This window comes from Etheostoma cragini, chromosome 3 (assembly GCF_013103735.1).
Source record: "Etheostoma cragini isolate CJK2018 chromosome 3, CSU_Ecrag_1.0, whole genome shotgun sequence".
Classification (NCBI taxonomy): Eukaryota; Metazoa; Chordata; class Actinopteri; order Perciformes; family Percidae; genus Etheostoma; species Etheostoma cragini.
Window position 1 is genome coordinate 20838596 of NC_048409.1, and position 16428 is coordinate 20855023.

General features: G+C 39.3%; 1 protein-coding gene across 3 annotated transcripts in view; it reads right to left on the bottom strand.

The window, feature by feature from the left end:
* Nucleotides 1–16428, bottom strand: part of samsn1a (SAM domain, SH3 domain and nuclear localisation signals 1a) — a 17942-nt gene extending 1514 nt beyond the window's left edge. Inside the window, exons 1-14 of one of the 3 annotated variants that reach the window (XM_034867384.1) lie at nucleotides 16290–16428; nucleotides 14749–14919; nucleotides 14327–14373; nucleotides 13442–13482; nucleotides 13029–13112; nucleotides 12218–12312; nucleotides 10840–10963; nucleotides 9612–10042; nucleotides 3613–3693; nucleotides 3074–3202; nucleotides 2290–2407; nucleotides 1925–2082; nucleotides 1606–1818; nucleotides 1009–1153 (exon numbers count right to left, since the gene is read on the bottom strand). In XM_034867384.1, coding sequence (XP_034723275.1) covers nucleotides 1009–1153; nucleotides 1606–1818; nucleotides 1925–2082; nucleotides 2290–2407; nucleotides 3074–3202; nucleotides 3613–3693; nucleotides 9612–10042; nucleotides 10840–10963; nucleotides 12218–12312; nucleotides 13029–13112; nucleotides 13442–13482; nucleotides 14327–14373; nucleotides 14749–14919; nucleotides 16290–16313 — 1861 coding nt within the window. In that variant the 5' untranslated portion in view covers nucleotides 16314–16428. Of the gene's footprint in view, nucleotides 1–1008; nucleotides 1154–1605; nucleotides 1819–1924; nucleotides 2083–2289; nucleotides 2408–3073; nucleotides 3203–3612; nucleotides 3694–7041; nucleotides 7293–9611; nucleotides 10043–10839; nucleotides 10964–12217; nucleotides 12313–13028; nucleotides 13113–13441; nucleotides 13483–14326; nucleotides 14374–14748; nucleotides 14920–16289 lie in introns of those variants that run through there. The other 2 variants (XM_034867385.1, XM_034867386.1) reach the window with 2 other exon arrangements.

Genomic DNA, 16428 nt, shown 5'->3' on the forward strand with positions numbered 1-16428 from the left:
TATATGTATGTATATATATATATGTGTATATGTATGTATATATATGTGTATATATATATGTATATATATGTGTATATATATGTGTATATATATATGTATATATATGTATATATATGTGTATATGTATATGTATATATATGTATATATATATGTATATAGATATGTATATATCTTTACTTTGGCGTCTCTTGCTGTTTATGTACATATAAATAAAGCGTATAAAGCATTTGGTAAATAACTCTTGTCACAAGGCTTTTTTGAATGCTAATTTCTGATTGGATCTGATTGTTAAGTTACCTTGAGTGCTGTGTCTGCACCCTGGCAGCCATGGTAGTAAGTGCATGCTTTGTTTGGTTATGTTTGTGTGAGCTTTGTTGATGTAGCTGGGTTACCTCTTTGTATGTGTGTCTTGCTATGATTTGATTGGCTAATGGGCCTTAGGTTAAAGGAAACTGCATATGCTACTTTGACTGGCACTTACTTAATTATTACAGCTCTGTGTATTTATTAGTTGGGAGTTTGTGACAACGGACCATTGGGAGTTTACTTTGTGACGCTGCAGGCTGTGTGTTCACCTTCAACACCTCCACAGCACACGACACACATGCATGCACTTCTTTCATCGCTGACATTGTTGATTTACCCACTACATTTGTTTTATGTTACCTTCAGTTTATAAAATTAAGTTTTAGGTAACCCCCTATAACATTAATTGAGCCAGTCTGTGACACAACTTCTAAAATGTCTGCTATGTAAAAAAAAGCAATATGTACAATGAGCCAATCATAACTGCAACAATAAGACACCTAAGAGAAATAGAGAGAACTTCACTTTCAGATCTCAGTTTATTGTCTTAGAGGGATCATCTTACTGAAAATAAACTACACTTTTATCAGTTTTTTTAGTTGACCTTGTTGCTGTTTAATTTAGCAGTAATGCTTGATTTGTAAAATGAATTGTGGGTAATTGCTGATACAAGTGACAGTCATTGCTGGGTTTATTGCTCACCTGTGTAGCGGTAGTCAGCAGCAGCAAGCAGCTTGCGTCTGTGCTCGGGGTCTTTGACGTTCAGCTCTATCAGGTGTTTCTCCTGCAGGTGTAACAGGTCCTCCACTGTCTGGTAGCCATTTAGCAGCAAGGCAGAGGCATACTCCTGCAACAACAGAGGTGTCTTCATTACCATCAACCCACACAGTTTTTCTGAGCAAAATAAAATATTAACACTGATGTACACATTCACCTTTCATCTCTTAAGTCTCTTTATATGCATCAAGTTTCAGATCATGTGTAGTACAATGGCAATGCATAGCTATGGTACTGGTTTCTCATTGGAGACCACAGAGACTTGATCATGTCATGTAATGTATATTTTATCTATACTGAATCTTTGAGGTTGAGTTATAAAAATATTGCAACATTTCATGTTAAATTAGAACTTTAACAGGATTAATTCGTGTTAAATTAGGTTTCCAGCCATAGAGGCGTTTCGAGGCATATCTCTAACAGATGAGGTAACTCTTTTAACTGCTTCCTTGTTGGTTGTAACTTTCTGATGACCCTCTCATTTGTGACCAGACTAAAACAAGTGAGGGATGCTGTCCTCACCTCGAGATTCAGTCGCTCCAGTAACTCCAGCAACGTTTTAGGCCGAGGTCTTTTGCACAGCTTCTGTTGTCTGATCTTGGGAGCTTCCTCTTGTTCCTCTTTCTCCACCAAAACGTCTACATATATGAACTTAAAGTTGCCCACTTTGTTGTTGAGCATGCCTGTCCAGATTCCCATTGGAGGCTTGCTGATGACGTTGATGATGTCACCGACCTTGGAAAACATTATAGTGAATGTATAGAATCATGACAATCTTTATCTGTTAAGATAATAACTGACATCAGGGGATTGTCACTGCACTAACATTGTTGTGTCTCACCTTGAGTTTGAGGGAGTCTGTGTCATACGGGCTGGGAACGAAGTCTGTGTGGACGCGAGCTCTGCCACAGAACTGTCCCTGATAAGAGCCGTCCTCCTCCAGCCTCAGACTGTCTCTCTGACTAGAACCGTTTGACTCACTGGTCACACCACCTGAACCCAAAAACACAACACAAAACAATGTGATATGATTACGCAGTAGGGGTTTTCTAAGAATATTACCTTTTCCTGGATAATTCACATTGATCAGCTGACTTTTAAAGTCTTTTGATTGTGGAATCATTTAACCACACTTATGCATTCACTCTGTGGACCATAACAACCATAACTATTAGGTCCAGACAGGCAGTGTGTGCAGATTCTTACTTGAGGAGCTCTGGCCGCTGTAAAGACTCTCTAAGGAGTTGCTTGTCTTTGCAGAGTTTTTCTCAACTGGTGGGCCACTCTCTGTCTCTGCCTCTGGGTCTTTGTCTGTGTCATCACCCTGCAAAGGGAAAATAAAGATACACCATTTTTATAAACTGCGAGAAATGTCACGGACTACAGTCATTCAAATGATTCTTAATTGATTATGAGGAAATGAACAAAAGTGTGCAAACTCCTGTTAACTGATCAAGAAGATCTACAAGAAAGTGAATGATAACTAGGAAATTAAAACCAACATTGTGAAAGTTATAGAGAAACTCGTCTTATCTCTCAACGGTGTAACAGTCAAACACAAAACTGCAAGACAACACTTTCAGATCAAAGTTTGCCATTTAATTACCGGCAACAACAGCGTCATGTTTGAGGATGTGGGTTTGTAAGGGATGTAAGCAATAAGACACTTGAGAAAAACAGCACAGGCTTGCTGTAACTGAGGCCAATTACGGGCGAGTTTGGACTTTTACTGGATGTGACAGCTGTCAAGGTTGTTTTGTGTGTGTGTGTGTGTGTGTGTGTGTGTGTCTTTTTCATTTCATTTTTGTTTGGGACAAATGCTTAGACATAGTCATTTGCGCAACAAATTCCCAATGTACAGCATCACAACATGTATCACTAGATGGGCTGTGTGTGTGTGTGTGTGTGTGTGTGTGTGTGTGTGTGTGTGTGTGTGTGTGTGTGTGTGTGTGTGTGTGTGTGTGTGTGTGAATATATTTCTGTGACTTACTGCCTCCTCAGAAAAGGATTTGGCATGTTTTTTGCCCATTTTTCTGCGCATGGTCAGAGAAATTGCCTTCATCTTCTTCCCAATTCCAGCGGATTTGTTTGGGTCCAAAATATCACATTCTTCTGGAAGCTGTGTAAAGAGAGTTGGTTTACTAAATATGTACTGTGAAATTAAAGAACTTGGCTCTTCATGTTTTTACTACTTTTTGTCCAAACAATTTGTTTTACTTTTATTTTTTTATTGATACAATGTGTATCTCTGCTCCATCAACATAGAGTAAAATTCATCACTTCCTGTGCAGTAAAGGGTTTTTCCCAGTATTTTTTAATTAAAAAAACACCAAGATAATACAAGAGCACTATGGCTGCACATATTTGTGCAAAAGGGGAAAATCCGTGATGCAAAAGTCTCTATTCAATGAATTTACATGACCACTTATTGGTGTGTTAGCAACAATTAACTACTATAATTGTTGCTATAATATGACATGGTTTGCCATTATGCACAAACGAATGAAATAAAAAAACAAATCTACAGACCTCAGTTGTTCCATTTCCCTCTGGTTTGGGTTGTGAAGAGTGATGTCTGAGACCCTCAAACCTGCCAAAGCTGGTGGACCGCTGTGGGGAGCATTGAAAGCAAAATGGTGTCAAAAAGACAACTGGCATGTTTGTGTAGCAAGGTTTAACAGCATTACATAACATCACGTCACTGCTCTTTTGAGTCCTTATTGATGCTGTCCCAAGGCTCAGAAGTCCTTACAGTAAATACCTGCTGCATTCACTCTGTGACCCGAGTAGATTTTAGTGACCAAACATGACTCTCCAGTGGATTCAACTGTCTGTTTTTACTGTACTGTCTATTTAGGAAAGCTAAAATGAGTGGCTGTGGTTCAGCGGTTGCCTGCTAACTGGATTCAATCCCTGGCCCTGCATTCCCATGTTGAAGCGTCCTTGGGCAAGGCACTGAACCCTCAGTTGCCCCCGTTGCTGCGCCATCAGAGTGTTAATATGTGTGAGTGTTTATCTGATGAGCAGGTGGCACCTTGTTCGGCAGCCTCAGTCACAGTGTGTGAAGGGTGAACGGTTCCTGTACTATGTGAAAGCGCTTTGAATAGTTGTTAAGACTAGAAAAGCGTTATTTAAATACAGTCCAATTACATAAAGTGTTGAAATGGTTTTGCTTAAACACTGTAAACCCAGATTATGTTTTAATTAAATATTTAGTGGTCACTACTTATTCTTTCATGTTTTGCAAGAACCATATTCATTACTACATCACATTTGTTGTATGTAATAATCAGCTTTAGTTTGCAGTGCACAGATCATAACTAAACATACTAAAGATGTTAAGTTTCTGTATATGTTCTACGCTGAAGTGACGCAAAGGCTCATGGGAGAAAAAAAAAGATATGTTCTAAACTGTTTCTGTCCTAGTTAAAGTGTGTTTTTATAATGTTCTGTTAATGTTTGGGGTATGCATTTACGTTATCTGGGTTTTAGTTTTGTATGGTTGATTTAGGGTTCATATCTAGCTACATTTCTTGTTGCACCATGATCAAAACCCGGGTTATGTAAAAATAAATTGAGATTCATTAGCTATAATTTGAGTCAATTTATCCATGCATCATAGCTCAATAGAAATCTTGCTGTTTTGATGATTGTTTTTTCCTTTGCTCTACATCTGTAGCATAAATGTGTTGAATGCATTATTCTAAACATTGAGCTGACATCAAGGAGAAAACAACATTTACATACATAAATTATTTCCCTAGAATTAATAAGTAACACAATGTTTGTCAGGCTTTTTTGCATGCTACTTTGTAATCACTATTATTACTTCAACACAACTCCAGAAAAACAAGTTATGTTTACTAATGTTTTTTAGTAATAACTACTAATATTAACTTTTGCTTCAACTGCTTCAACTTCCGGCTTTGTGTTAATAGAATTGAACCTGTTCAGTTGCACCCTTGTGTAAAAACTTTGTGGGTTTAAGGCAACAGGTTGCCACTAAATTTCTAGTAAAGTCCACTAATTCAAGATAACAGTGTAAAAGCAAATGGAAGGCACATCCAGTGTATGGACTGCATATGCAGGTAGCAAATATTCAGTCTGTTCCAAGATTGTTTTGAAATGAGAGCTTGTAAAATATACAGTACATGTGTGGTCATGTTGGCCTATTAAATCATGTTACAGGTCATGTGGCAGCAGAGACGATATTTTCTCTGTGCAGCTGGACTGGTAAACATATTAGTATTTAAAATGAATAGATAAATACGTACATAAATCGGTTACATTTACAACACTGGAAACATGACTCATTTGCTTTACTCGGCTCAGTTTTAATTCTTTCCTTCTTTTTTCAATTTTTCATCAAACTAAAAGTCATTGTAATCTGTCCTGACTCCCCATTATCTCCAAAATAATTATATAAATGAGTAATCCCTTGAAATCCTGGTTAAATATGAGCTCCATACTGCTAGACAGCCCTCGACTGATGTGTATTTATAGGATCTACAAATACTGCAGCAGAATTGAAGGGTTTCTTTTTAAAGATTTTCTTTGCCCATTTTAGTTTTTGTGTTATAGTATTGTTGGCATTTTGTTGCCATTTTTTTGTCTGTTTTCATTGAGAATTTGAGAAAAGCACACTTTACTATGTAAACAAAACATCACGTTATGTACAGTCTTTTAGTGTTCAATCAGTATTTTTAGTTACATTCAGCTACAACGTTTGTAGCTGTCTTTTTTTTGAGAACATAGCTCATTTTAAAATTGACCATGTCAAAAGTGACACTTTTGGCGTTTTTCCACTGCTGGTAACAGCTTGCCTCGGCTCGCCTCGGCCCATTATGCTTCCGTTTTCCATTGCAGATTGAGTAAAGCCTCAGCGTGGCTGGTCACTATACCAACACGTGATGACGTAATTTTCAGCGCGGCTCACAACAGCACGTCGGCTACCTGCCGCAGCCAGAAGAAATGTTTTGTTTCAAAATAAGCTGAAGGAAGCAACGAAAATCACCGCTAAAAAAACAGGAGTTTGGGAATACCGACGGAGTTCAGACGTCGACATGACGGTTGTTCGCCGACACAAAAGGGTAAGTTAAGTTTCCCGGTAACGTTAGCTAACATTTGCATGTGTTCAGCGTCGCAGTCAGTATTTACTATACGCTATATAAAGTACATGAACTTTAGCAACAATGATTACACACCAACATGTTTGCTGTGTACTGTTTGTGTTTCAGAGCATTAACGCTTTGCAAAACCGCCGCCGCAGACCGTCTGGTGTGTGACGTCCGACCGGTGAGATCTCCGGTTGTGACCTGCTGGTCTTCGTATAATCTTTATGAGAGTCACGGACAGGCTTATGACAACGACTGGGATGCATCTGGGCCAGCAGAGCCGGGGGGACATTGTCACGGGGTGCAGAGGAAGAAGACCGGGAAGTTTGGGAGGGTTTGATGCGCTACTTGAAAAGCTAAATAAAAACTTTTGTTATATATATATATATATTGTCTTGTTTTTAAAGTAACAGTGTGCAATATTGGAAACGACATGAAGCCGCTAGAACCTCTTCTAGAAAGTGGATAATCTGTCGGTGTCCGGCTAGATTTGTTTTAAATGTCCCGTTTGTTCTGGAAACACACTCCACGCTCTTGTTTGCTAAAAACGCAGTGATAAGTGACGATTCTCTCCGACCAACCAGTAGTCTGCAGGTTTCCACCTCACCTTTTGGGCTCGCCTCAGCTTGCTTGGAACGTCGACTGAGGTAGTACTAAAAAAAGTACATGGTAGCAGGTCCCAGGGACTTTTTTTCGTAATGGAAAACCAAAAAAAGCGAGTAGAGGCGAGGCGAGTCGAGTAGATACCACGCAGTGGAAAACCGCCATTTGATATCTTTGCTTGCCAATAAACGTATTATCTTACCTACTATTATACTCATAATTTGTTACAATTTTCACCTACCTTCGGCTTGGTGCTCTTTGCTTTGTCTGACACATTGGAGGCTGTCCTCTGTAACATTTTCTCCTGTTTTAAGGTTATTGTCAGATCTCAGGTCTTGCTTTTCTCTTGTCTTTAACCCACTCTCCTGACAGTGAAGTGTTAACTAACACTGAGGCTGTCTGCCTGATGGGCTGGCTGGCCCACTTCCTTACAACACACAGGATGTGAGGCAATTGACACTTTGTCTCTTCTAGCAGAATCGCTTTGAAAGGGAAAAATACAAGTGCTTGAGTTTGCATTTTGTGGCCTGCTCGACAAAAACATTAAAAACCACTTCCAGGAACGGCTGCATTTTGGTTTTATAATTGTAGTAGTTGTGTATCACAACTGCTACTGTGCTGCATTACCAAGGTTGATCTACTCAGAGTTGGGCTGTAGTGTCACCAAGCATGGCTCAATCAAAAAAACACTGGTGTGAATGATAATATATTAGGTGGCATGGACATGAACAAATTAGCAATAGTTATTCTACTAAATTTTCCAGGGAAAACGATGCTTTTATTTCATAGATAAAATGGAAAGACGGCACATAAAAATGTAAAAAAGAAAAAGTTGGATATTCCTCAAAGTGTCCTTTCAATAGCAATAGGGAACTTGGTTATGGTAAATGATTCTGGAGTAATTATTCCATGCAGTCATTTCCTAATATGTGGTAAATACTTTTGAGGAAGTGCTGATGTATGACAGAGGAACAGCTGAAACTGGTCAAACAATTGTGTCGAAACACTTTCCGGTTGATCTCTGTTCTCTATATACAATTGAATATATTTCATGTTATGTCTTAGAAAAACCAAGACATTACCAAGAGATGTGTCTACAGTAGATTTTAGTTTTTAGACAAAGGTTAAACATCACTAAATAACCACCTGTAACCCCATTACAAAACATGGTCTCCAGTCCCCGTAGAGTGTGAGGCAGTTGGTTACTCCACAGGATCCTACATTACTCATTCCTTGGTGTTGCTGTGTGGGGATTTGCCATTGTGTTTACATTGTTGGGGGATTTCAATCTGTCAGTTGAAGAAAACTGAATTGGATTGACAAAACCATTGCCTAATCCAACAGTTTCCAATCAACTATTATCTCCTGTCGTTCCAGATTAACCCTTCTAATATATTACCTCTGAGGCTCTGGACTCCCTGGAGTGGGAGTTGTTCATCTGAATGGTTCAAAATAAGATATCTACCATTTAAAAAAGTCACCTGATCTTTGTTGAAATATTTTAAAATACTGCCAGGGAGGATTCTTAGTTAGATTTTAACCAAAACTGAAGAACTGGATTGAATTTGGATTTTCTAAAAAGCAGAACGCAGGTGAACGTGCATTGTAGTATAAGTTGTAAAAGTATAGCAAAGTATGTTTAGAATCTCATAGTATTGAAACATGTCATAGCACTTTTGAGTGACCATATGAAACTGGCCAAAAGTTACATGTGTGAGCAGAGAAAATGAATTTGTAGAGAGCATTAAGGTCAGTAAAGAGGGAGCACAAGAGAGTCTTAATCTCCACACCATCTCTTCTACTCATAAGAGGCTTCATGGCAAATTAAATGACATTTTACCCTGAAAAACCAATGACACTATAGATCCATAGGGATTTTGTAATCTCTACACCAGATCCTCCTTTTCATCTTAGACTATTTTCTCCACAACTCATGTTAATCTTTAACTGTTTTGTGTCACACAGGGTGAGAATCAGCAGAGGTCTTATGCTTTGAGAGATCTGAAATGCACGCAAAGGCATTGACCTTTAATGTCAATCTGCACTATTGTGTGGTATTTATGCTGCGTGGCTATTGTTCCTGCTGTTTTAAACAGTAACTGACTGAATGAATCCCAATGGGAGTCTAAGAGTTATTTAGAAATGTATTACCAACTGAATCCCACATTTGTCCTTCACATGCATGTCCCTAACAGCAAGGACCTGCCACTGGGTCTGTGGGGTTTAAAGGTCCCATGTTCTGTTTACTTTCAGGTTCATACTTGTCTTCTGGGCTCTTACTAGAACATGTTTACATCTCTCATTGTTCAAAAAATACATTATTTCTTGATACTGTCCATCTGAATATGCATGTATTTACCGTCGGTCTGAAACGCTCCATTTTAGAGTCTTTCTTTATGTTGTCTCCCCAAAAAGTCCAGTCTGCTGATTGGTCAGCTTTCTCGGTTCTTTCGCATCTGCCCTCTCGGAGTCTCTGCACCGTCATTGCAGTCAGGGAATGATTGTAACGGCACTGTAGTTGCATTTCCTAGCTATTTATAATTTGATTGTGACATCCCAACCGTACAGAAGTCCTAATGGCTTGTTTAAAGACACCATTTCTGAATATAGGCTATGCCCATTTCACTGTGGGTTTTGATATTTTTTACAGTATTTATATAGCACCTAGACCTGCTGTTTAATCAAAAAGCCATAGGAATCACTGTTTAATATTCTGGTGCCTATCAGCATCCTTAAGAGACCCATTCAAGCACATTGTATCAACATGTGGGGCAACATTTTTTATATAGATAACAACCAGCAGACACTTACATTTGGTTCTGATAGATCCACATCTGTGAGGGATCTTGACACCTTTGGCGGAATCTGGGGTTTACAGTCCCGTTTCACGCTGTCATCCTGGGCCGTTTCCTGCTGTTGACTTCCTCCCCACTCCTTTGCAGGAGACATGGTAAAGTCATGGGAGTACACCCGGTACTCTGTGAGTGGCCTGCGGCAGGTGTGCTGGATGGTCCCCCAGGCAAGACTGCTGTCACCTGGGTTGCTCCAGCGCTGTTGGTGGGTGTGGGTTGGCGTTGCTCCACCAGGGAGGGTGACCATATCTACGCAGCGTCCCGGGGTTGCGTTCTCCTGAGCAGGTAGAGTGGAGGACTTCCCAAGATAGGGCCTCCTGTCCGACATGTATGGCATGTCAAGATAGTGGGGTCCCAAGGGTGGGCTCATGGTGCATGGTGGGGAGTGCACTGAGAGAGGTGACAGAAGAAAACTTACATTTAATACAGTAATATATCAAAAACTGACATTTGACAACTTTCTGAGTATGGCGTAATGTCAGTGATGTGGATATTTAAACTGGAGTAAGACTTATGCGTCATGTTGGTCATTACAGCAATGCGATTTATAGTTCTGCATTTGTGAACGTCACTGAGTGTCTCAACCCCACCCCAAAATGACTTGGCAGATATACGCAATTCCACAAAGAAATACTGTTAAGTCTCTCTTCAAACATTTACATTCACAAGCCACTAATGATACAGACAGTGAAGACAGTGAAGAGATTTTCTTCCATAGAAATTACTTTGCTAGATGAATGAGACTGTAACACTTTACACTTTGAGGCAGCACCGGAAAGAAAGCAAAAGGGATATGACGATGGCCAAACAGACTAATCAGAGTGCCTGCGGTGTGTCCTTTGCCTTGGTAATCCAAAAATGTAGTTTAAACAGATGCTTGGTTTGCTATAAAGCAGTCTTTTGTGTACCTATACTGTAGGGACACTACAGACACATACACTGAAGAGGTTGTAACACTTAAAAGCAGAAGTATTATTCAGAAATGTTCAGAGCACACAAGTTGTGATTTAGAGTTGCAACAGTTTTACAAATGCTGCACGGGCCTAATCCAATACTGTAAGCACGAGTATAGTTTAGTCACAGCTTGGGCATTGAGTCATACAGACGCTAGAGAGGTCAGAAAGGACAGTTTATCGAGTAGGGAAACAGTGTCTTTATCTCACTGTTGTTGTAGAAAGTTGTCTCACCTGTGGAGCTGTGACTCTTCTTTGACCCCTCTTTCCCGCTCTTTCCATCTGGTTTCTTTCCAGTCTTTTGGTTTCTTTTGACAGCAGGTTTAAAATCTGTCACCACGCCGTTGACATGGACACTCTGGAAAGATGCAACATACAACACATATAAATATTTAAATTTCTAAATCTGGGAAAGAACCTCTTCTAAATACTAAATAGAACATAAGTGACCCTTTATGGCAATAGAAAAAAAATTAGCTCCCCATGCTAGTGACATGACTTTCGAGATGTGCCTCATTACAGTGTGTCTGTTGGTCAGTCCACCATTTGGTCCATATTGAAATTAAATTGCCATAATCCATGGTCCCCGCAGAATGACATTTTTGTGTTCTAGTACATCTAAACAACTTTTGGATGGAGTGCCATGAAATGGGATAGGATAGGATAGGATTGTTTAAACAACTTTGGTGAGTCCTTCACTTTCATCTAGCGTCATCATCAGGTCCATACCTATATTTGTCAGTTGCCTACTTTGGTTCATGACCAAATTCCTGCTAAACAATTAAAACAATCTCATCAGCATGAGCTGTAGTTTGTTACAATTAGGAAATGTTAACATGCTAACATGTTGAATTAAAATGGTGAACTTGGTAAACACTATACCGGCTTACACCAGCATGTTAGCATTATCATTTGAGGATGTTAGCATGCTGACATACACATTTTTGGTGGTTATTTATAAAAAGGGTAAACGCAAAATACACTACCAAATCCCATTTGGGTCACTGGTCCCCTCAGCAGCAAACATTGTGAGGCTCTAAGAGCTGCTCGTTTTTTTTTTGCTTCCCACTATGATTGGCTTTAGTCAGGCATGTGGCCTCTAAACCCATCCCACCCAAAACATACTCAGACACACACACACACACAAGCACACACACACGCACATGCACACACGCACATGCGCACACACACACACACACACACACACACACACACACACACACACACACACACACACACACACACACACACACACACAAAGTCCTCCTTTTGTTTTTCTAACATCTCTCTCTACCATGTGGACCATCAATTACACAGAGGGTAGAACCCTCTGACCATCTGCACTGTATAAAAACCTCTTTGAATAAAACCCAATCAGCATTCATGTTAAATTATTGTGCCATTTAGGCCACCAGAGTCTGGATGTCACAAGCAGGGGGCAGCTGGAAACTCCTAAGTTGACACAAAAGGACATGGTGTGTCATGTGTTACCATGAGACTGCACTTGCAAACATGTTCATATTTGCTGGTGCAATGTTATCATCAGTAATAACTCATCACTAAATGAAGTTGGCTGATAAGACTGCAGTGACTGCAACTTTTTTATTTTTACCTTGCTTGAAGGCAGTTTCTCTTTTTTCTTTGTGCCAGAATGATGGGCTCCTTTCCCTTCTTTGGTTTCTGTTCTGTGTTTAGTCTTCCTCATCTCTAGGGTGACACAAATTATTACGCTATGTACATATTACAGGTTAGTGAAACTTTGGGAAACCACAAGAAAAGTCATATCTCCCAACAAGAGGTCACACAGGAAGCTGATGTATCAATGTATTTCCGCTACTCCTCAGGATTAGAGGACATTTTTAAATTTCTTTAAGTCTGTCCTAAATCAATAGTCAGTTGACCTTATGGACACTGAAACACGTTCAGCTCACTGTAATCATTCTTTCTTTCATACTGTACATTAAAAGATCCCTCACTAATGTGCTTTTAATGGAGGTGATGGTGAACACGATCCACAATCCTTGTTGTGTACAAATGTATTCCAAAGTTTATCTGAAGTAAGTATAACACTTTAGCAGTCTGAGTTAATAAAATTAACAGAACATCTTCATGAAATTCTCTCTGTGTGTTTCCTCAGACAGTGTTTAAAACTATTATTTAAAACTCCACTGATAATTATCAGTGTGATTTGGTGTACCATGTCTGTACCTTGAGTAGTTCTTCTACACATGCCCAGAAGCTTTAGAAAAGGCCTACCACTGCTTTGGGTTATGCGTCATGTATGATCATTGCAGGCATGTGTAACATTATTAAATACTTAAATTAAGTATAGTTTGGGGTACACATGTCTGATTGTTTGGTAAACCCAAATTCAAATGAACATTGGCATGTAGATTATGCAAACCTATTTATATTTTTTGTACCTTCATTGTGATTGTTGGTGATGTGGACTAAATCTTCTTGGCTTTTGGCGGGCTGCCCAATTGCAGTATTACAGCCGGGGTTATCTGTGTAGGGAGACAAATCATAAAAAAATGTTGAGTGAAAGATCGGGGGAGGGGGTAGGCCACAGAGACTCTGAATGAAATTGTTTTCGGACAGGCAGCCTTGTAGATTAGACAACAGTATTGTTTCAGCAGTTTAAAAAAAGTTAATTATTTTAATGTAGTCTTCTATAAAAAATAAATTCACCTGTATCATGACCTTAAAGTTCATGATACAGGTGAATATCTTTTTTGGCCATTATGTTTATTTCCCCTAAACACTAATGAACACAACGCAAGTCTTACAATCCATCCAGCAATGACAAAACACAAAGCAAGTGGTTTGTACTCACCCAGTTTTTCGTTGTCTGGTGCAGAATTGGATATGTGTGTCCTGAAAGTAAAATTAACAAAGACATATAATATTACACAGTTGCCTTCTAGTTAGTTAGTGTTTAAAGATTTTTCTAGCTCTTTAGTTTGACAACAACCCCATTGATACGATGTTTGGTTTTTTACAATGTACTGTTATTTAATGCAACAACAAAATAAGACAGAACCTCTGTAAAGAAGATGACCGTAGAGCACATAAATCACACAACAAGTAGAATATGTGCAGAGGTTTCTTTCAAAGTAAAGCCGGGTGAGTGAAGGTGTTAAGGGGACTGGGGGACTAGGTGGGCCTCGAATCCGCTTAGTCCAATGAACCCAAAGCTATAATCTGCCTTCTGCTTTCTGTTGCCACAGGGCACTTCTTCTGAAAAACATTAACCAGCAATCAAACTAAACAATACGTTAAGCTTTTTTTTTTTTTCAGCCGCCAATCCCTCTTCTTAAGACACAGCAATGTATTGACCAGACCAAATGAACTAAATATAAGGATGAGGAGAAGAGCACTGCTGAAGAGCCCGTCTGCTCTGCTGCAGTAAGGATTTACAGTATTAACCCTCAGTGAAAATAAACAGGGAGCCTTTCCTTTCAAGCTTTATTAGTAATCTATGTTAAAACCCTTTCCTTTGCATGGCTGATTTTCTTTGCAGTCTACATGCACATCCAACAAAAATACACCTGAATTCCTGGCAAGACTACAGTGTGACTACAATTTCATTGTCTGTTTACAGCAGAATGACTTGTCTGGTGAAGGTTCAAGGAACACAATAGACAATAGGTTTACCTGTGAGCTTTGTGCCACAAGTGCCATGTAAGCATGTTAGTGTCTAACTCTCTGGTGAGCTCACCTTCTTTTCTTCTTATTAGAGTTGGTCCTCTGCTGCACAGGCAGCTCCTAAAAGAAAACAAATCATTTTCAGTCAGATGTTAGTGTTTAATAATCTGTGCTAAAATATGCATTTTCCCCTTATGCTGAAATGGATTTGACGAATTAATTTTTGTTCAGTGAAATTTAATTTACATGACAAGCTTGACTCAAACAATCTGAACCGTCTGGCTTTGGCAGCAGCAGCAGCAACAGCAGCTATCAAATGGCTCAGTTCATCATTTTATAATCAGCTTTATTTCATAGGTACAATCTGGTGGGTGAAAGCCCAAAAGTCCCAATTCATCTAAAAAATCACCCAATAGAATTTTGTTCTCATGGCTCCACTGTTCACAATCTGTAAGACATGCATGTGTGTTGACACATGGTATGCTTCTGTCTCACCATAGAAATAGATCTCCCAGAACCTCCCCATTTTGTGTTGTCATCCAGCAAAACGGCTGGACTGCAGGAGCGGCTGCATGTGCGGCTGGAGGAGCGGCTTGGGACGGGGGGTGTTGGGCGGTCATCATTGGAGTTCTGCACTGCCTCATACAGGCTGTTCATAGACCCCTCCTGATGTCATGTGAACAGACAGACAGAAAGACAGACACACAGATGTTGACTGTTGGCAGCAGGCTCGATTTTTGAATGAATTACGGGTTGATTAAATTTATGGATTATGTCTGATTAGTTCTTTGGTTTGATGAAGCACATTTTGGGTATCTATCAAGAAGGATTTATACATGTAGGTTACACACTTTATGTCAGTAGTTAGGTAATACCATGCAACTGTAAAGCACACACATCAGTTTGAAGTTTGAAATAAGGGTTGTTCCCAGAGCATAAACCTGAGAAAACCTAAAGAAGTGTACGAGATGGCCCACATAAATATTTGTTGTGTTGTGAACAGACGCAACGCGACACAATTACAGTTATGAGGATTTGATATGAATGTAGGGACATGCTGCTAATGCTGCTCCAAAGCTCTTTTAAATTTGCTATGGATGAACTGGAGGATTGAAATTCCTCAGCACAGATTTCCATTTGGATTATAATGTGTTTGGCTTGTTTGGATTCCTTCTAGGAACTTGTCCTGTCCGTATAATAACATTTTATTTCTAGGCCCTGAATGTTTAAAATGTGTAACTTTCCACACTTCAATACCCCTTCCTTTTATTCTGTTACTGTAATATGTTGAATTTGTGGATGTGAACTTGAATATAATCATATAGTTTCACTTTCCTTCTAGATAGAGTTTTCAAAAAGCTTTTCTTTATATGTGCATCTTTATTTCATTATTAATTCTCATTATGTTTTTACAGTATAATTTACTCCTTGTTGTGTCTTTAACATTGTTCCAAATTGTGACATTTAAACCAAACTACATGCATTTATATGTGTGTGTGTGTGTGTGTGTGTGTGTGTTGGTGTTTGTGTGTGTGTGCTGTCACCACACACTTGTGTTTACCCTGGTCACTTCACTCATCAATTATTTCTTCCTGCTTTCTTTCTAGTATTACTACATCACACTCTTCTTGTGTAGTACATGGATGGTAAATCTAAAGGAAACCTAATGAAGCAGACAAGTTTTTAGATGTATTTTTGTATTGTATGTATTTTGAGTCTCAGAAGGATGTTCTAATGGTTAAACAGTCAGTGGGCGATTTGACTACAAACCTACTAACGGTAGTAGTCTCACTAGAGTTACAGTCGCCTGTCTTCAGGATTTTGTGTGGTTGTCTAGAAGCTTTAACACTGTTATCACAACCTTGTTTTTTTGCTCTCACACTTAATGGCTTAGGCAGCATGCCACGATTTACAGATAACTAATTTATTGCTTGTGATCAAGCCCACATTTGTTCTACAATGCTAAAGTTATCTTTCCGCTCAGCTACTCACACACAGCTTGTTAGATAAATGCAGACATTAAATATGTCTCTTACCAGCGAGAAGCAAAAAAGGTTCATTTTATGTTGATTAGTCCGCTGTTCGTGTTGTCTGATGGAGGTGAAACAGCAACTGAGTGACAGCCAGAGACTAAGAGACACAACAGCTCAGCGGGAGCCCAGCCTGGGTCGCCTG